Consider the following 21,164-nt stretch of genomic DNA (forward strand, 5'->3'; position numbering starts at 1 on the left):
CTATGAGTTGAAGGTACAGAGGAAGCATATTCCAGATATAGAAGAAAATGAGTTGAGATGAGAGGAAAGGGAAGGCAACAAGGAAAAAGAAAAAGCATTAATTAAACACTTACTGTGTGCCAGGAATAGTGACAGGAAGAGAACAGAAAAAAACAAAGCATTAAATCAACTTTAATGTGAAGAAATAGTGATTTCTAAGACGTGATACAAACTAAATAAAATATAACAAGTAAAATATGAATATTACCAAAACTTTATACTGTCCCTTACTCATGACAATAGAGCACTTCACTTTCTTGAGAAATGAACTACCTTTTGAACAATATCCTTGAACGCTTGTTTTACTTGTTGGTTCCTTAGGGTATAAATGAAAGGGTTCAACATAGGAGCAACCGAAGTATTAAGAATAGCTACTCCTTTGGTCAATGATGCTCTTTCTTTGGCGGAGGGGTTCACATACATAAAGATACAGCTGCCATAGGAGATAGATATGACGATCATGTGAGAGGAGCATGTGGAAAAGGCTTTTTTCCTCTGGCTAGCAGAAGGGATTCTCAAAATTGTCCTAATGATGTACATATAGGACAGAATCACTAATGCCAAAGTAAATAGTAGAGTCACCAAAGCAAAGTAAAAACTGATCACTTCTAAGAACTGTGTATCTGAGCAAGAGAGCTGTAAGAGGGGGAAAAAGTCACAGGAAAAGTGATCGATGACATTGGAGTCACAGTAATCAAGCTGTAGAAGTAGCAAGAATGGTGGGAAAATGCTCAAGAACGATCCCAGCCAAGCACAGAGTACAAGCAAGATACAGACTTTGTTGTTCATGATGGTCATATAATGCAGGGGTTTGCAGATAGCAACATAGCGATCATAGGACATGACTGTAAGAAGGTAAAATTCTGTCACTCCCATGAAAATGAAAAAAAATAACTGAGCTGCACAGCTGTTAAAGGAAATGGTTTTGTTTCCAGTAATAATGGTGTTCAGGAATCGAGGAATGCAAACAGTAGTGAAAGAGATTTCTAAGAAGGCAAAATTCCGGAGGAAAAAATACATGGGTGTCTGCAGGTGAGAATCCACCAGAGTAAGGGTGATGATGGTCAGGTTTCCAGTAATACTTAAGATGTAGGCGATAAACAGAAAGAGGAAAATCACAACCTGCATGTCAGGATCATCTGAAAGTCCCAGGAGGATGAACTCTGTGATCACTGTGCTGTTTCTCATTTTTCTTGCATCCTCAGAATAAAAGACCTGCTAGTGAAAATAAGAAATCAGAATTGAGGACAATTGAGGAAAGGATTCGACCACAAAAGAACCACCTATAAAAAAATCTCTGAATCATAAGGGGTCATAGCAAGTAACAACCTAACTCTGAGCAATGTAAGAGCAGACTGGGCTGAAGAGGCTTGGAAGGATCAGGAAGCTGAATTGAGTAACAGAGAGGACCATTGGAAACAGAGCAAAGGATCTTGGGAAAAGAACAGGAATGGAGGGGGCTCTTAATCTGGAATATTGGGGAGAGAGGATGAGCACTTGCCCTCCTGGGACTGATGGAGAGCAGCCCAAGGGATTTACTGTGGACATATTACCTCAAAGCCTGGTGTTTCCTGACATCCTCTACCATCAACTAGGAGGAGATTCTGGTTCCTCTAGACCTGAGGGGTCAGGGACTAGAAATCCCTGTCATGTTTTAAACACTGTAGGTTTAGATTAGAATAGGAAATAGGGAAAGGGAAGGTGAATTTCTTGTTTGGGCCATTTGGTGAGCCAGGAAGAAGGACCCTTGGAATTAGTGAATCAGGGAGTCCTCATATGCCTCTACCTGCTTCCCACCTCCTGACAACTTAATCATTATTATAATAAAACTTGATTTGCAGTCAGATAAAAGGAGACTTTATTCAGGGGGACTTAGAGGGAACAAGGAACTAATACTCTGTCTTGATCAAACCCCATGCCTGAGGGGGATTTGAGTTTATCAATCCCGGGGTACCTCCAATATTACCCATAAGTAAAGACTAGTCAAACTATCAATGCTTGCTCAATCTCTAGTAATCCATCTTAACAAAGATTTTCCCTCTTTGTCCTAGTAATAGCGACGACATATAGAGAGAGGTCCTGACAGACACATACATCCAAGTCTGTCAGCACATACCATCTAGAAACCTCTCAAAATATATTCACCTCTTAAAATTTTAGGGTTTTATTACAGCAAGAATGTGTTTGATAACATGACAGGCTAGTAGACATTCAGTCTAAGTTTTGGTCATTCTAGTGAATAATAACCCAGTAGGTTAATTCCAATTTGGAACAGTTTTTAATTATTAGGGAATTTTTCCCTGTATGAAAATCTATCTTTTTTATAATTTCTACCACTGGTCCTGATTCATTAATCCTCTGCTAAGACACATGTCAAATAGGACAAGTGAACAGTTTATCTTTCACATGCCATATCTTCAAATACTTGGAGACTTTAACACAATCACTACAAAATTTAATCTCTTATAAGGATCAGTCTCAGTTTTCCAATGTGTCAAACTGTCTAAATTATCAAATAATTGAAGAATTGTCACATGAAAGGGAGAGCATTCACATGCAGACAACCATCTTAACCCCTTCTATGTCTGCTATTACCCAGGGCTGATAGGCAACTCAGTGGATAGAGAGCCAGTCTTAAAGATGGAAAGTCTTGGGTTTAAACATGGCCTCAGATACTTCCTAGATGGGAGACTGAGCAAAATACTTAACCCCAATTCCCTAGTTCTTATTTTTCTACCTTGGAACCAATACTTCTAAGAGAGAAGGGAAGGTTTTTTTGTTTGTTTTAAAGCTAAATGAACTCATTTTATTCAGCCAATCCTTTTTTTTTTTTAAATTTTAATTGTTTAAATTTTTTAAAAACCCTTACCTTCCACCTTAGAATCAATACTGAGTATTGGTTCCAAGGCAGAAGAGTGGTAAGGGCTAGGCAATGGGGGTTAAGTGACTTGCCCAAGGTCACACAGCTAGGAAGTGTCTGAGGTCACATTTGAACCCAGGACCTCCGATCTCTGGGCCTGACTCTCAATCCACTGAACCACCTAGCTGCCCCCATTTTAAAGTTCTTCACCAACGTAGTCACACTCTTCTAAGTCTGTGACTTGGTCACTAATTTGTAATTCCTAAAGTATGGCACCAGAACTAAATGCAAGAATCAAAAACTGCTCAAAAAAGAAGAGAACACTATAGCTTTATCATCCCTGTAGTCTTGGATTATTTGCCACTTTTTTTACACCCATACCTTCTGTCTTAGAACTGATATTAAGCATTGGTTCCAAGGAAGAAGAGTGGTAAGGGCTATGCAACTGCAGTTAAGTGACTTACCCAGAGTAGCAGAGCAAAGAAGTGTCTGGGGCCAAATTTGAACCCAGCACCTCCCATTTCCAGGTCTACTATCTACCTCCTGAGCCACCTAGTTGCCTCATATACTAGTCTTAATAAAAGTCTTAGGTCATTTTAACTTTTCTTGATAGCCATATCACAATATGCATTAAATTTGTAATTCTCTAGCCCATTAATTAGTTTCAGAAAAACTCTTATCTGATTACACTTGCACTATTTTGAACTTCTAAAGTTGATTTTTGTAAAGTGTTTAGCATAGTATATAACACAGTGGGCACTTAATAGAGGCTTATTTCCTTCTAAAGCAAGATTTTAACTTAATTTCTATTAAATTTAATCTTTTATATGAATCAGTCCCAAAATTCCAACTTGTAGAGTCTTTCTGGAGACATCTTTGCATTCTTTCAACTTAAGGTCCAAAAGCTTTTTCTGTAAATACTTTATAGCTAAGTAGTCCAAATATTATTTACCACATATTACAGGGGAAGAAATGGAAGCTCCCAGAGCTAAGTAAATGCTAAACACAAAGCTAGTGATTAGAAATGCCCAGGACTAACAGGTGGAACCTATACATAAATTTATGGACAAGCATAACTTCAGTGAATCTTTTATTCATAGATCTATCACTGTTGACTCTTTTGATGTCTTTAAAATTTTTCCTACATATGATATAATGAGAAAATATTGTCCTTTATATCTTAAAATATATTGACAACAATTGTTACCTTGAAATTTAACAATTTCATTTTTCTCATCACAGAAAAAAAATCATATTTAAGCTCTAAAGATAATGATGGTAAAATGACAAATAATTATTGAAGATTTACAAACTAATCATTTAGCATTTAAAATTGGTGCATAAAAACCATATACTTTCTCAAGCAAACTGGAAAAGATGCTACAAATTCTACAAGTCACAACTTTTGTGATAAACACATATACTTTCCTCTCAACCTTTAGCCCCTTGTTTAATATGGAGGATCAACAATGCTTTATTTATCAGGCAACCTTTGAATGGTCTTGGAGGTGTCGTTAGGTAAAAAACTGAAGCCAAGTATTTTTACTGCACTTGAATCAAATCTATGTTTGTTAACCGATGATGTGAAAGGAATGGCTTTCTGAAAGTAATGATAGTTGCATTAATCCCTAATATGAACAGAATACAACTTGTTATTTTATTTCTGATAATATCCTAACTGTGAACAAATTAAATTGTTATTTCTTTTACCTTTACCTTCAAGATTGATAGTGTTTATGCTTAAAATGTAGCACTCTACAGTTACCGAAAGTAACAATTGGTCAAATCTTAAGTTATTATCCTGATTTCCAGTCACATAAGACTTTCTTATGTGAACATGGTTGGCTACTTTCCCAGAAGAATTTAATAAATTAAAAAGACAAACCAAGATAGATGCATGAGCATAACATTTCTTTTCCCTGGCTATTTATTTCTTCTTCCAAACATTATTCTTCATTTCCTCAGAATCACTGAAAGCTGTAAGACTATTTCTGTGTTTTGATGAATGAGAACTCCAAATAATGTTCTCAGCTAAAATTAACTTTCTGCCTCTACTCAATGACTAAATGGAAGAAGCCCATGATTAGTTTTTATATGAATGATTTTAGTTACCTGTTTTAAAATGTTTTCTCAAAAAATCTAGAACGGAGCTTCCTCTGAGTTGAGATATATATATATATATATATATATTCCTTGTCTTCCCTAAATAAGTAGTCTTAATTTCCACAAAGGATTCCCTCATTCCTCAGTCTTTGTTGATAGAGTCAAGAAGGAGCAACAAGGGCAGGTAGGTAGAACAGTAGAGAGAGTGTCAGGTCTGCATTTGAGAGAACCTGGGTTCAAATCACATCCTAGCAGTGTGACCATGGCCAAGTCACTTAATCCCAAATGCCTACCTCTTGCCATTCATCTGTCTTAAAATTGAAATATAAAGTAAGAGTTTAGAAAAGAAAAGAAAGGAACAATCACACATTTCCTAATCACCTAATTGCTTGACAGTTGATAGCCTCTCAGGTAACCTTGGAAAAGGTTGGGTCTAAAAATCCATGCATCGTACACGTTAAGAAATAGTACCGGGGGCAGCTGGGTAGCTCAGTGGATTGAGAGCCAGGCCAAAGATGGGAGGTCCTAGGTTCAAATCTGGCCTCAGCCACTTCCCAGCTGTGTGACCCTGGGCAAGTCACTTAACCCCCATTGCCTAGCCCTTACCACTCTTCTGCCTTGGAGCCAATACACAGTATTGACTTCAAGACGGAAGGTAAGAGTTTAAAAAAAAAAAAAAGAAATAGTACCCACCAAAAACATTAAAACTTAACTATATAGGGAAAGGTAGGTTTCTCAGTGGATTGAGAGCAAGGCCCAGAGACAAGATATCTTCAGTTCAAAACTGGCCTTAGATACTTCCTAGTTCTGACCCTGAGCAAATTGTTTAACCCCCATTGCTAAACCCTTACCATTCTTCTGACTTGGAACCAATACACAGTACTGATATTAAGACAGAAGATGAAAGTTTTTAAAAAAGTATCTAAACACAGAAACAGAAAAATCATATGACAATTGACTATGAGAGACTTTGCTATTTTCAGTAATACAATTCTGAAGGACTTGGGACAAAGAATGCTATCCACCTCCAGAGAAAGAACTGATGGAATTTAGATGTAGATCGAGGCATATTTTTTTCACTATATTTCATTTGTGATTTTACTTTGGCTTTTGGTTTTATATAACTATTTTCTCATATCAGTGACCAGTATGGAAATATATTTTGAATGAACATCCATGTATAACCTAGATCAACTTGCTTACCATCTCAAGGAGGGCAGATGGAAGAGACGGAGACATTTTGGATCTTATACTTTCAGAAAATTCATTGCAACTTGTTAATATGTGTAATTGGGAAAATGAAATATTTTTAAAAGTTAACTAAACAGCATAAAGATACATTAACAATCTGCATTGGCAAATATTACTTACTTTCAGATGGTTTTTGAAGATTTCGGTCAAAGGTTGAGTCCTGAATATTTTGTGTGATTTGCTTTAAAAATAAGATGAAATCCAATATTCCTCTGTGAGAGCAAGCATTGCTTTTTACCTTTGTGTAACTCAGTTCTAGCTCATCTTCTCCACAGGGGTAACTCATATACATAGACATTTTAGCATCAGTTAAAGAATTCTCCCTGTTATCTCCATCCCATAATTGACAAAGGAGAATTACAAAATACATTTTGTCACTATATGCCCAAATATTACCCAAGATTTCAGATCCTATTAAATGTTTCTCATTGAAATCCTGAGATACTTTACCAAATTATACGTAGAGTTCAAAAGTAAAAATTCTCTAAAGGAAAAGAAAGTAAATTGCTTCCAACGTTTCTGAGTAATGAGTAATTCACATTATCTATGGACAGGTTCATGTTCATCTACTTCCTCTGGGTTCTGAGGAATTAATTCATAAAATTAAGAAAAAGTGTTAGAATGACATACAATAAGAATTCATTTAGAAAAAGTTAAGGAACAGGGATCACAGAACCAACTGAGAAAGACCTTATAAAATCGTGAAATTATTACCAGAATAATTAACCAAACTCTGGTTTTCTAATGTGGGTTATTTCCCATGTTGTCCAAATAGCATTTTACCTGAACTCAAGTGAGAATATGAACTGAAATCTCTGGAGACAGGCCATCTCCAGGAGAGAGCTCTGCTATTTTATACCATGAGAGGATACTGGAATGTCCTTTGCTCTTTCATGTCCTATATTCTATAATGGATCCTTTCCATTAAACTAAAACCAAAGCACATATTCTGCTAATAGGAAATTGAAACTTATAAAAACAATTTCAAATAATGCTTTTTGAAAATGTTGGGCCATAGAAGGATTTTTTAAAAACTTATTTCTAAGAACGTCAAGAATTTAGAAGATATTTTTTCCATAAAACAGTAGAGATAAGATCTCACGCTAGCCAAAATAAAAAGTTTGGTTAAATTCCAAAATAGTTGAGATAAAACACTTAGCTATTATTCCTAACCATGCCATAATGGAAGGGAAATGATGAAGAGAAATAATACTCCCTTTCATGTTAACATAATTTTTTTTTGTTGTTTCATCAAAAAGCACCAAGTTATTCAGCATTGCATCCAACACTGGGAGTTGTCCATGATTCTAAATCTGGTAGGCCTTATTTGATTCTTCTCATTATACATCTAATGTGGAAGATTCTTTTAATGGAAGCCCCTGAATGTTTATTTCTTTGTCATGTGTCTAAATAGTGACCCTGAGATGGGTGTTGTCAGACTGGAGACTATTTTAATCATTCTGTAAATACTTTTATATGTACTTTCTACCTCCTTGAAATAAACTTTTTTTTTTCTCTTTGAATCAACAATCAGATTTCTTTTCTAAGATGATAAGAGGAAAAAGAATGTGGTAAAATATTTAGATTAGTTCTCTTTGTGGTGTCAAAGAACTGGAAATTGAGAGGATGACCATCAATTAGACAGTGGCTACACAAGTTGTGGCATATGATTTTAATAAAATATTTATCTTAAAAAAAGAAAAGGAAAGACCACCATGAATTTATGAAGAACAAATCAAGCAGAACCAAAAGAATATTACATGAAACAGTAATATTGTTTAAAGAATAACATGGATATCCACCTCCAGAGAAAGAACTAATAAACAGAAGCAAACAAGACAGAATTGTATATACATATATATCTTTTTGTCAAATGATGCCTTCTCTAGCACAATGAGGGGAGGCAGAAAAGGAGATACCCAGGAACTTTAGTGTAACAAACCAACAAATAAATAAAATTTAAAAAGAAAGTAAAATAAACTTTTATTAGACATCTACTATGAGACATCATTTCAGTAATTAACTCTTCATGACTCTACTTGAGGATTTCTTGGCAAAGATACTGGAGTGGTTTGCCATTTCCTTCTCTAGGTCATTTTACAGAGGAGGAAATTGAGATAAACAGGTTAAGTGACATGCCCAGGAACACAGAGCTAGCTAGTAAGCATCTCTGAAAGGATCTGAACTCGGGAAGATGTCTTCTTGATTCCAAGCCTAGTGCTCTACACCCTACACCACCCAACTCTTTTCTTTGACTCTTAGTAGATACCACATGAATGTGTATTGATTGATGTCTACTTATACATTAATGACACTATGTTCCACATTCCACTCAATATTCCTTTTCAATGGAAACTCCCCAGTTCTGTAGCACCTAGATTTAGAAAGGACCTCAAAGATCATCTCAATGCATCTGAGACGTAGCTAAAATGTTATCATCTAACCTCTGCTTGAAAACACTCAGTGTTAGTGAGAACATTATCCCCAAGGCATTCCATTCTACTTTTGGCCAGTTTTAGTGATTAGGAAGTTTTTTTCTTTTCTTTTCTTAGACTGAAATATATCTTTCTGTGACTACTGTTCCTAATTTCTGCATTTTAGGGATGAAGTAGGATAAGTCTTTCTGCTATATAAAAGACACTGTGTTCAAACCCCAGCTCTGATATTACGTCCTTTACCATGACTATGTCATTAATATCTCTGTGCTTCAATTACCTCAATTCTAGTTTATTCTTCTTTTAAGTCAATATTTTTTCTTTAACTATTATTAATAAAATATTTAAAGCCAATTTATTCATACAAGCATTTCCTCTCTCCTCAATTTCAGTTTTCTTGTCTTATTCCAAGTTATTTTACTTTTCTTCAATTATTAGATTTTTTTTTTAATTTTTATGGTTATTTCTTCCCATTTTATTCTGTATCTTTCCTCACTCATTTAACAGATTAGGTACAAATCTTACCATCTAAACTCTTATTTTTAAATAATTTTTGTTTGCTGTGACCTTTTCCCAAATGTTTTCATTCATTCTTTCCTCCTCAATATCTCTCTTTTTTAAAGTTTATTCTGAAAAAAGAAATCTTTGATTGATTACTTCACCTATCAAGCAATTAGACCATAGGAATCACTTACTCTTCACCTCTGAACTTGGTAGAGATGCTTTACATATTTTTTCTCTTTTCCACAAGCCTATTACTCATTTACATTACATTCCACCTGTAACTTTTTGTCCAAGACATTAATTGACCAAAGGAAAGGGAATTTCAGGAGATTTAGTATATATTGAATCATTTCAAATTGTCCATTTTCACTTATCCTGATTGTTAAAGTTTCCCTTGTGCTATTAATCCTTTATGAACTTTTCAATTCTTAGACTAATGGAAATACCAAAAACATGGAAATAGGTTCTGATCAAAGACACAAGTAATACCCAATGAAATTGTGCATCTGCTATTCGAAGGGGGATGGGGAGGGGATAGAGGGAAAGAATATGATTCTTGTAACCAAGGAATAATGTTCTGAATTGACTAAATAAAATTTTTAAAAATTAAAAACTTTAAAATTTTAAATAGGGAGAAGGCAGAGATATATTAAATTATTTTAAGCATGGGGGATATCTAGTCCATCTTTACAGAGAAGGGAAATAGTTTTTAGGTGAAGAGATAGAGAAAAGGTTAGTTTGAATGTACTGAAGAATATGGGAAGAAAGTTATATATAAAAGAATATGGAAATATGGGTTAGGACCAAATTAGAAAGGGCTAAAAAGGAGTGTGTATGTGTGTGAGTGTGCATGTGTGTGTATCTTACATATAGATAGGGAGAACACAAGGGGGGAGCCTGAGAAAACTAGAAAACACAACTACAGCTCCTCAAGACACACTGGAACAAGGCAGATGTATCTAGACTTATTCCTGGATAATCAGCTAGAGAATATTCACTAGTATTTCCTTATTCTACCAATTGGTAGTACCCCCTCTCCCTCACTAGTCTGTATTTAATTACCTTCTGCAATTTATATGTTTATAAACTAGGTCTCCCAATAGAATGTAAGCTACATGAGAATAGGCATTATTTCAATTGTTTTGTCTTTTCATTTTCAGATACCAGAACAAAGCCTGCCATATTTATAGTAGATTTAGAAAGATAGACACATAGATAGATAGATAGATAGATAGATAGATAGATAGATAGATAGATAGATAGATAGATGGATGGATAGATAGATAGATAGATAGATAGATAGATAGATAGATAGATAGATAGATAGATAGTTTTATTGATTTTTTAACTCAGGGCATCAAGAATGGCCTAGAAGAGATGATGCCTTAATCATGCTTTGAAAAAAGCTAGAAATTCTTTGAGTTGAAGGTACAGAGGGAGCATATTCCAGATATAGAAGAAAATGAGTTGAGATGAGAGGAAAGGGAAGGCAACAAGGAAAAAGAAAAAGCATTAATTAAACACTTACTGTGTGCCAGGAATAGTGACAGGAAGAGAACAGAAAAAAACAAAGCTTTAAATCAACTTTAATGTGAAGAAATAGTGATTTCTAAGATGTGATACAAACTAAATAAAATATAACAAATAAAATATGAATATTACCAGAACTTTATACTGTCCCTTACTCATGACAATAGAGCACTTCACTTTCTTGAGAAATGAACTACCTTTTGAACAATATCCTTGAATGCTTGTTTTACTTGTTGGTTCCTTAGGGTATAAATGAAAGGGTTCAACATAGGAGCAACTGAAGTATTAAGAATAGCTACTCCTTTGGTCAATGATGCTCTTTCTTTGGCTGAGGGGTTCACATACATAAAGATGCAGCTGCCATAGGAGATAGATATGACGATCATGTGAGAGGAGCATGTGGAAAAGGCTTTTTTCCTCTGGCTAGCAGAAGGGATTCTCAAAATTGTCCTAATGATGTACATATAGGACAGAATCACTAATGCCAAAGTAAATAGTAGAGTCACCAAAGCACAGTAAAAACCGATCACCTCCAAGATGCGTGTGTCCGAGCAAGAAAGCTGCAAGAGGGGGAAATAGTCACAAGCAAAGTGATCAATGACATTGGAGCCACAGTAATCGAGTTGTACAATGAGCATGAGTGGTGGGAAAATGATCATGAATCCTCCCAGCCAAGCACAGAGAACAAGCATTGTACAGACTTTGTTGTTCATGATGGTCATATAATGCAGGGGTTTGCAGATAGCAACATAGCGATCATAGGACATGGCTGTAAGAAGGTAAAATTCTGTCACTCCCATGAAAATGAAAAAAAATAACTGAGCTGCACAGCTATTAAAGGAAATGGTTTTGTTTCCAGTAATAATGGTGTTCAGGAATCGAGGAATGCAAACAGTAGTGAAAGAGACTTCTAAGAAGGCAAAATTCCGGAGGAAAAAATACATGGGTGTCTGCAGGTGAGAATCCACCAGAGTAAGGGTGATGATGGTCAGGTTTCCAGTAATACTTAAGATGTAGGCAATAAACAGAAAGAGGAAAATCACAACCTGCAGGTCAGGATCATCTGAAAGTCCCAGGAGGATGAACTCTGTGATCACTGTGCTGTTTCTCATTTTTGTTGCATCCTCAGAATAAAAAACCTGCTAGTGAAAATAAGAAATCAGAATTGAGGACAAGAAGAAATGAATGATTTGACCACAAAACAATCACATATAAACTCACAGAATTGAAAAATTTCTGAGTTAGATGGAACTACAGAAATATTTGACCTATATCTCAGCAAGAATTTATTCTATGTGGTAATAGACAAGTATCTGTATTTTGATCATTTTAGTGAATAATAATAGGTACCAAATAAGTCACTTCCACTTTGGAACAGCTCTTAATTATCAGGAATTTCTTCCTTGTATGAAAATGCTGTCTCTGCAAATTTCTACTGTTCCTTCTAGGTGACCTTCTCCTTCCCTGAACTTCTGCTAAGTCAAATATATAACCAATTTCTCTTGGATATGATAGTCATTCAAGTACTCAAATGCAATTGTCGTGCTTTCCTCTTTGTTATTATTGAGACCTACTTCATCATTTTCTGTTGAAAAAACTGTTGTCTGGTTTTGTTTATTTATTTTTGTCTCTTTTCCTTTTCCATTTTGAACTTGGAAGCCCAAGGGTCCTTATTGTTGTTTTTTAACACAAGTTTAAGACTTTAACTTAATCCTTATTCAATATAATATTTCATAAGGACTGGGCCCAGCATTCTAAGTTGTCAGTTGCTCTGTGGACCTTAACTTTACATCATATTACCAGTAAACAATATTTCCATTTTCAAAATCATAAATACTTTTTTTCCATAACTACTCTGTGTATTAGGTAGAAAAGATTTTGCCTCATCTTACATGTGAAAGAATTGACACTCAGAGATTTTAGGTAGTGTTTCAAGGATCATAAAACTGGTGATTACCAAAGTCAAGGCCTCAAAATTTGGTCTTTTTTTCCTCTATGGTTAAATACAATACAAAATTATTTTCTTTATATCTGAAAATATATGGAAGATAATAATTATGTTAAAATCTGATAATTTCATGTTGCCCATATCATAGTGTAAATCTTATTTAAATTCTAAAAATCATAGTGATGAAATGAGAAACAGTTCTTAAAGATTTTGCAATTTGATGATTTAACATTTGAATTTGGTCAAATAAAAACAAAATATCTATTCAGATTAGCCTGGGAAAAAAAGTCTATCGAACAATTCACAATTATTTATAAATATATATTTCATCCTGAATCTCCTATCGCTAAATAATATGGAGCATATACATTTTTTCTTTCTCTCCCAACTCTCAAGTACATGTGAATATGTAATTAGTTAAAACACTGAAGCCAAGTAAAATGTTGCCTTCTATATCTGTAGTTGAAATGTACCCTTTTAATTGTCTATGGATGTACAAAAGTATTGGTGGTTACTCACTAATATTAAAACATAATTTCTTGGGATTTTTTAAAATTTTCTATGTATAGAATAACAGGCTTGAAAAATTCCAAGAGAGATAGTATTCAGGCTTAAATTGTAGACACTGTAGTCTCATAAATACCCACATTATTGTAGAACAATCAATCAAATCTTGAGTCACTTCCATGATGTCCTTTTTCACAAGGGTTCTCAGAAATGTTTTCTGTGAAGATGACTGGCTAGAACAACTCAAAAGTCAAAGACAAAGATAAAAATAGATATTTGAGCATCAGATTTTTTTTCTTCTCCTCTGGCTTGGTCTTTGTCAAAACACTATTCCTATTATGCCAATTCCTAATGTCACTGAAAATGGTAAGACCAAAGGGCAAAGACTACCTGAATGTCTGTGTTTTAGTCAAGGACAAATCCCAATACTGTGCTCACCTCAAATTAATTTCCTCTCTTTGCTCTATTATTGAATGGAAATATGTCACTCTAGGGGATTCTAAATAGTATTCATATAAAAATTTTCATTATTTTAAAATGTTCTCTCAAAGAATCTGGAGGAGAGCTTCTCTTGAATATGAGGAACTATTACTGTATGTACTTTATTTACACAGGACCTGTACATTCACTCCAGAACTTCAGACTTTGCAGACTGAGTGACCTAACATAAAAGAAACATATTCTCTTTCCTAATTACCTAATTACTTGTAAATCAATACCCTCTCAGATAATGCAAGTTCAAATCAACAAAACTCACATACCTTTGCAAGGGGGAATGTAGTTTTAGAATCAAAGGGACAATTCAAGTTGTTTCTCACATTGAGTTGATTTCTATTTAATTTAATATATACATTTTGAAGGGATAGGTCTCAAAACCCAAGGGTCATACACACTAAGAATTGTTATTAGAAGAAAATGAAATAACAGTTCTCATTAGCAAATGCTATTCATACTTTGAAAGTTTTTGATGACTGCAGTCAAAAGTTGAATCCTGAATATTCTATATGATTTATTCAAAAGCTGATGTGATACAGTATTAATCTATGCAAGGAGGCACTTTTTAAAACCTGCATATAGCTCAGTTCTTACTTTTAGCTCATCTTTCATATATGTCACATATGATCATAGATATTGCAGATTTAGATAATAAATAACTCTCCCAATTGTCCTTATCCCATGCCTGATAAAGGGGTATTTCCAAGTCCATTATGTTATTATCCATTCAAAGAAATCTCTGAGTTTGAGATCTTACTAAACCCTATCCACTGAAAATATTAGAAATAGTTTTCCAAATTCTAGACAGATTTCTTATAAATTTTTCTCTGAAGCAGGGTTTAGGGTTGTTTTTTGTTTTTGTTTTTGTTTTGCATATCATTAATGTACTCCTCACCACCTTTGGCAACCTGGTAAAGCTTATGAATTCCTTCTAAGAAAAAAATTATATAAATATAAAAAATAAGATTACAAGAAAGATGAATTATATTAAAATAGTTATAAAAATATTTTTAAAAATCAAGTTCACAGACCACAGGCAACCCCTGCTATCAAAGAAAAGAAGATAGGATGTTTTCAAACTTTCTAGGCAAGGAGCATTTTTCAACTATTCAGAGCTAAATTTATTTTAATCCCTTCTATTTGCTATGGGCTCTAAGGGATTCATTCAGCAAATTAGCAAAGGTTGTCAGGGAGAGATATATGCACAGGTTATAATTGAAACTATGGCATAAATCTCTTTAATATATAATTTAGATTAGAAAGTCTAACAAAAAGTAACCATAGAAATAATTGAGAAAGATCCTATAAGAAATGAAATTATCAGGGAATTGACCAAGAAGCCAAGTTTACAAAGTGGGCTGTTTTGCATATTTCCTAAATAATATTTTGCCTACACTCAAGGGAGAGTGAATTCTAAAGTCCCTAGAGATGGAGAGAGTTTTACTACTTTAAATAATGAGGGGACATTAGAATGTCCTTTGGTCTCCCAGCATCTCGTTTCCTATCTTTTATAATGGTCCCTACTCATTAAACTCAGGGTGAAAGAGCACTTGGATTCATTTGCTATTTTCACATCCATATGCTCCTTCCCTCTGTTTTGTATAAATAGATCTTATATATCTCTTTGAAAATTGTTGCATATACATAGTCATTCTTAGGTTATCTTAATGGCTTGTATAATAACAGATGATTTTAAAACAGAAAAATATTCTTATAATTTTGTTGTTCAGTTGTTTCAGTTGTGTCCCAGTCTTTGTGGCCCTATTTGGGGTTTTCTGGGCAAAGATGCAAAAGTGTCTTGCCGTTTCCTTCTCCAACTTATTTTACAGATGAGGAAACTAAGGCAAACAGAGTTAAGTGCCTTGCCCAGAGTAACACAACTGTTACATATCTGAGGCCAAATTTGAACTCAGGAAGATGAATCTTCATGACTCTAGGCCCAGGGTATTCCCTTCTGTCAAATATCTGCTACAATATCTCATAATATCAAATAAAAATAAAAAGTTTGATCTCTATAGCAACCACTGGATCTTTTTTTGATCCTAGGTCTTCAAAGCAGACTTAAGAGCTCTTTAATCAGCAAGCATTTAACTGCCAATATAGGAGTATTGTGAATTTTAATTCTTTCATTATCTTGTTCTAAGTATTATTCCATTTTTAAAATAATTTTTCTTTATAGTAAGGAAATATTTGTCCAGTTTTGACATTTCTTAGAAATTAAAAATTACAACCTCTGACACTTTTCAGAGCCAAGATTACATACCATTCATTTCAACATTCCCCCTCTAAACACGTTAAAATAATGCTTTGAATTTAATTCTGGAGTGGCAGAGCCAATAAAAGGTCAGTGAGACATCTTCTACCCCCACGATAGTATAAGAAGTAAGAAAAGAGATGCTGGATTTCTTGATGACAGTACAACCTTGGCACTTTTCACTCCAATATTAAATTTATTTTGTTATACCTTTGAAAATGTGGCTAATAACATTTTACTCTTTTTGTGGAACATAGACATTCATTAATTTTTCTAAACAAAATTTGTAAAATAAATCATGACCATTTTTTTGGTATCCTTTTTCACATTGTGCCATTGAAAATTATTATAGAGGTATTTGGTGTTAATATACATGTAAAGAAGATGTTTCAATATTTCATTAGCTTTAAACCAAAATTACCTCTTGAAAGACCGAGGTACATTTACCTCATTGTGTATATAATGTTTTAATATCTGTCAGAACAGTCTCCTGATTTGCAGTTGTTTCTATAAACTATGGGTTTGTTAAATTTACAACTCCAATAGTACTGTTGTTTATAATTGTTCCCCATATGATAACATCTATTCTTTCTATTTTCTGTATTTTATTGCATTTTTGCAGATATTGTTGTGTCTTTCAATATAGTATATGCCCTCCTAGAGATGTACAAATTATGTCCTGTATAAAATTACATTTTAGGTGATTAAATTTGCAAAGATTATAAAAATGACAAAAACCCCATAAACTATATTTATATATATTTTGGAAATTATATATTGTATTTGTAGTACATACTCAAAAATGAATTTTAAGTTGGAAGTAGAATAATAATGATTATGTTAGCACTTAATACCACAATAGAAAGATTAAAGCAATGCAAATAAACTATTTCCCTATATTGTGGGGGAACCTGATAGGACCTAAAGAGATTAAACACTAGAGATAGAAATAAATGGTGGTGACAGAAGCAGCAGTAGTTTCAGAAGTTCTCAAGCCATTTATACTAAGGGGTCTGGCAATTGGTCAGACAGAAATCACAGGGTACTCCTGCCCTAGCACTCGAAGAATGACCAGACTTTGCTTGGAAATTCCATTACCTATACCCTCTTATAGGTCATAATTCAAGGTCATAAAGAACTCTCAGTCAAGAGAAAGTGGAGATTCTAAGGAGAAATCCCTTTACTAGTTATAAGAGAGTAAGGGCCAGAAGGAGAAGTATTGATTGCCATACCAAAGAATCAGGATTCCTTCTTGGGTTTGGACCAGGGAACAGATGAAGAATACAATGACAACATCTCTCTCCAGTTCACACCATCTTGGAAGCAACAAAAAAATTTCCAAACCCTCAGAATTCGCTGAATGAGAGTCAGAAGTTTAAGACAATGTTCCTAGTTGTATACAAAAAGAATAGAATCCAATATTAACATAGAGTCCCAGATTAGGAAATAGAGCAAAAAACGAGAAAACAACAATAACAAAGAAAGTTGATCATAAAAATTACAGTGGTGTCAAGAAAGACCAAATTCCAAACACAGAAAAATGCAATGAAGTCAAAATGGGGTAATGTAAATTAGACACAAACCCAAAAAGAATTCCTAGGAGAATTAAAAATATTTTAAATGAATAGTTGAGGATAATTCATTCAAATGAAGAATTGAGTAAATAAATGAAAGAAAAAAGAAGAAAATTATGGAAAGAAAACACACAGCTTAGTAAAAGAGACACAAGAGATATTTGTAACAATACCTTAAAAAATAGAACTAGCCAAATGGGATAAAGAGGTAAAAAGGTAACTAAAGAAAATAATCCTTCAAATTAGAGTTGGGATTTTGGACACTAATGATGCCATGAGATATCAAGAAACAATTAAACAAACAAAGTCAAAGGAATAAAAAAATTGAAGAAAATTTGAGCTATCTGCTTGAAAAAATAACTGACCTGGAAAATAGATTTAGGAGAGATAATTTAAGAATTATTGGGTTACCTGAAATCCATGATGAAAGAAACAGCTAAGACATAATATTTTTTAGAATCATCAAGTAAAACTGCCCTGATATCTTTCAACCAGAACATAAAATAGAAATTGAAAGAATCCAATCATCACCCCTTAAAAGAGATCCCAAAATGAAAAATCCTAGCATAATTCCATAGTTCCCAGGTTGAAAAGAAAATACTTCAAATATCCAGAAAGAAACCATTCAAATACTATGGAGCCAAATCTAGGATCACATGATATTTGCAGCTATCACATTAAAAAAAGGAGTTTGGCATATGATATTCCAGAAGGCAAAATAACTGGGATTGTGAATTTTAGATCTACTCCACCCTGCTTAGTCTTTAGAATTTTAGCAACCAGGAATGTACACCCCCACTTAAGGATAAAGTGTGGGGGATGATGGTCTGTGACCTGTGTGTCCTAGAAAGTGACAAATCAGAAACAACTGACTGACCCCCTGGGCTGTCAAGTTTAAGCCACCATTAGTACATGTGAGACACAGGAAGTGATGAAAGAACTACATTTATATATCGCATGTCTTCCTGTGAGAGGGGATTTTGTGTTGGAACTTGACTTGATGGAGCATGGGACCTCAGACTGTTTCCCTGAAATGATCATGTGGTGAGGGATAAGGCTGACTCCCCTTTCTCTTGACTTTTCTGAAGGCACTAGCCTTCAAGGAGGCCCTCATCTTGAAGGAGGCCTCATGGCTGGAAGCCAAGCTAGATTTAATCTTCTGGGAAGGCCCTTTGGCTGAGGCTTCTGAATTTACCCTGGTTCAGACCAGCTCAGAGCAGATCTTCCCCTTCTCTCTCTCTCTCCTTCATCCTTGATTTCTTCCTTCCATTGTAAATAAACCACTATAAAATTCCATTCTGACTTGAGTATTTCATTGCAATTTAGAATTTAAATCCCTGGTAACCAATAAAAAATATATTCAGTCTCAACCCTAAAATTTACCCTTAACAGTCTGGCTAATCCATGAAGGTTGTGATGACTACCCTCAATCTCTTTGAAAAATTTCCTTCCTCTTTCTCTCTTTAGTACCTCCTCTTGAGCCTACAATTTAAAAGAGCTACTAGATCAGGTGAGTAGAAAACATTTTTTTTTGTTTCTCCTCAGAGCAGGGCTCTGAGATTTTAGCTGGGGAAGCTGTTTCCAAATCTCCCTTGTCTTAGGGAACAAACAACCCAATTACCCGACCCTCACTGACAATACTAAGTGGCTAGATTGCTCTTAACTAGCAGTATGGAAAACCAGGAAAAAAGAACCCTGTTTTAATCTCTCCCAACAAAAAATGGCTAAATCACCAGAGTAAAGGTATTGAGTTTTTTTTTAATTTAAGTGGGATTTGCTCAAAGAGGGAAATGGTTTTACCCTGAAGGGGAAGGAGAAAACATTTTTGATCCCTCCCAAACTAATAAAAACTCAGCCTCAGCCTCAGGCAAAAAGCTTTGCTTTCTGTCTCCCCTTTCACCTAAAAGAGTTGATTGGATTAAAAGGCTTTTAAAAGAGACTACACCCTTATATTTTGTTTTCACTTTAACCCCTAGCCAGTAGCAACATTTACTGAATAAAACCAGAATTATAAATAATTTTTAAAAATATAAAAATGAATACTATGTTTTACGTAACTTTCATGGTGTTTGAAAAATTAGGAACCTTGAAGATTTCAGAATGTCTCCCATTCCTTATGGTTTTGGGTCATTTTATTTTTATATTCCTAAATATTGTGACAAAAAATACTACCTCGGGAAAATTTGAAGCTAAAATGCAGGCAGACATACAAAACCAATTGGATAATTTTAAATGCTTCTTAGAGGGTCAAATGGCAAATACTGACCACACTCAAAACATGTCTTACTTTTACTGTTTCTGAACCTCTAAATAAGGAAAATCCTTCCCCCAAAATGGAGATGGAAGACCCCTCTCCTATAGTTCAGCTGCAGGACTGCTTCTCTCATGGTCTGCAATTCTTGGCTGAACTTACCTCCCAAGATGCTTCTCCTGAAATCCCAGTTTCTCCTTTTCCTTCTCCCATCTCAAAATCAATTCCAGCCCCAAGAAAATCTCATCCTTCTAACAAAAATGCTTCTAGTAAAACTGACTCACCCTTACCAAATTCAACTAAAGGTTTTTTCCCCCTAAGAAAAGTATCCAAAATAAGATGCAATGGGAATGTGGTGACTCTAAGGCACCATATACCCTTTACTCCCCAAATCATCAATGAATTCAAACGAAATATTCCCACATATGAACAAGATCTCTTTATGATAATGAAAAAGATGGCAGACATATTTTCTTCAGTATAATCCATCTTACAAAAATGTTGAAAATTTAATCCAGGCTTTCTTAATGGAACGTGAGAAAAATAAAATAATTTCTCACGTCAATAAAGTCCGGGGGTACAATGCAGTATACTGGCCTTCTCAATATCTCAGATGGAATTATAACAACTCTGAAGATTATTTACAACTATATTGTTGTAGGGAGGCCATTCTAACTACTTTGAGAGAGTGCTCTGAAAATACAGAGAAATGGATGGAATTTGAAAAAATTAAGCAAAATGATGATGAGACAACCTACAGATTCCTGGATAGGCTCATTGAGCTTGGGGGTCAATACCTAGATTTTGACCTTTCTAAAGAAAATTACATAAGACAAATTAGAAGACACTTTGTCAATAACTCTTGCAAAGTATCAGGGATTATTTTAGAACTCATTGCCCAAAGTGACCTGAAATGGATCTTGATGATTTGAGAAAAACTGCTGTATATGTTTCAAAAGGAAACAAAGAAAAGGAAGAAGAGACTAATGATTTCATGGAGTCAAATAGGAAAGAATTGAAATATTTGAGACAAGATAGATAAACAGGAAAAGGGGCATGATACTCAACCAATGGCACTTGCCCCTCTCCAAGAATCTAACTTTCAATCAATTACCTGCCAATTCTTTGAGAAGAAGGGCCACAAAATGATGGAGTGTAGAAATTTATTCAAGGCAATCAGAAATAATGTGCAGTTTGATAACAACTACAGAAATAATAATTATAGAAATAATATATAGAAATAACTATAATAATGATAATAGAAACCACAGCTTTAGGAATATAAATTCTAGAAATAGAAATTAGGAGAATGATAACTCAAACCAAATGACCCAACAACAATATATCTTAAGTAGAGCTTTTTCAAAAAATACTCAGGGTATTAATGCAGCTTAGGGGGGTCCCCAAGAAACT

At 34.4% G+C, this 21,164-nt stretch overlaps 2 protein-coding genes across 2 annotated transcripts; both read right to left on the reverse strand.

Annotated features, from left to right (window-relative positions):
* Nucleotides 1-288: 288 nt before the first annotated feature.
* LOC130454793 (olfactory receptor 6C3-like) lies at nt 289-1,275 on the reverse strand. Its single transcript, XM_056800994.1, has one exon. It carries the CDS (start codon nt 1,225-1,227, stop codon nt 289-291), a length of 939 nt encoding a protein of 312 aa, XP_056656972.1. The 5' UTR covers nt 1,228-1,275.
* A 9,620-nt stretch (nt 1,276-10,895) lies between these two features.
* LOC130454794 (olfactory receptor 6C3-like) lies at nt 10,896-11,834 on the reverse strand. Its single transcript, XM_056800995.1, has one exon. The coding sequence runs from the start codon at nt 11,832-11,834 to the stop codon at nt 10,896-10,898; it is 939 nt and encodes a 312-aa protein (XP_056656973.1).
* Between the last annotated feature and the right edge of the window lie 9,330 nt (nt 11,835-21,164).

The sequence above is a fragment of the Monodelphis domestica genome, chromosome 5, assembly GCF_027887165.1.
Source record: "Monodelphis domestica isolate mMonDom1 chromosome 5, mMonDom1.pri, whole genome shotgun sequence".
In the NCBI taxonomy this organism is placed as follows: Eukaryota; Metazoa; Chordata; class Mammalia; order Didelphimorphia; family Didelphidae; genus Monodelphis; species Monodelphis domestica.

Bases quoted from the DNA above. Each gene is read 5' to 3' on its own strand.
- LOC130454794 (XM_056800995.1), bottom strand. From the start codon at position 11,834: ATGAGAAACAGCACAGTGATCACAGAGTTCATCCTCCTGGGACTTTCA.
- LOC130454793 (XM_056800994.1), bottom strand. From the start codon at position 1,227: ATGAGAAACAGCACAGTGATCACAGAGTTCATCCTCCTGGGACTTTCA.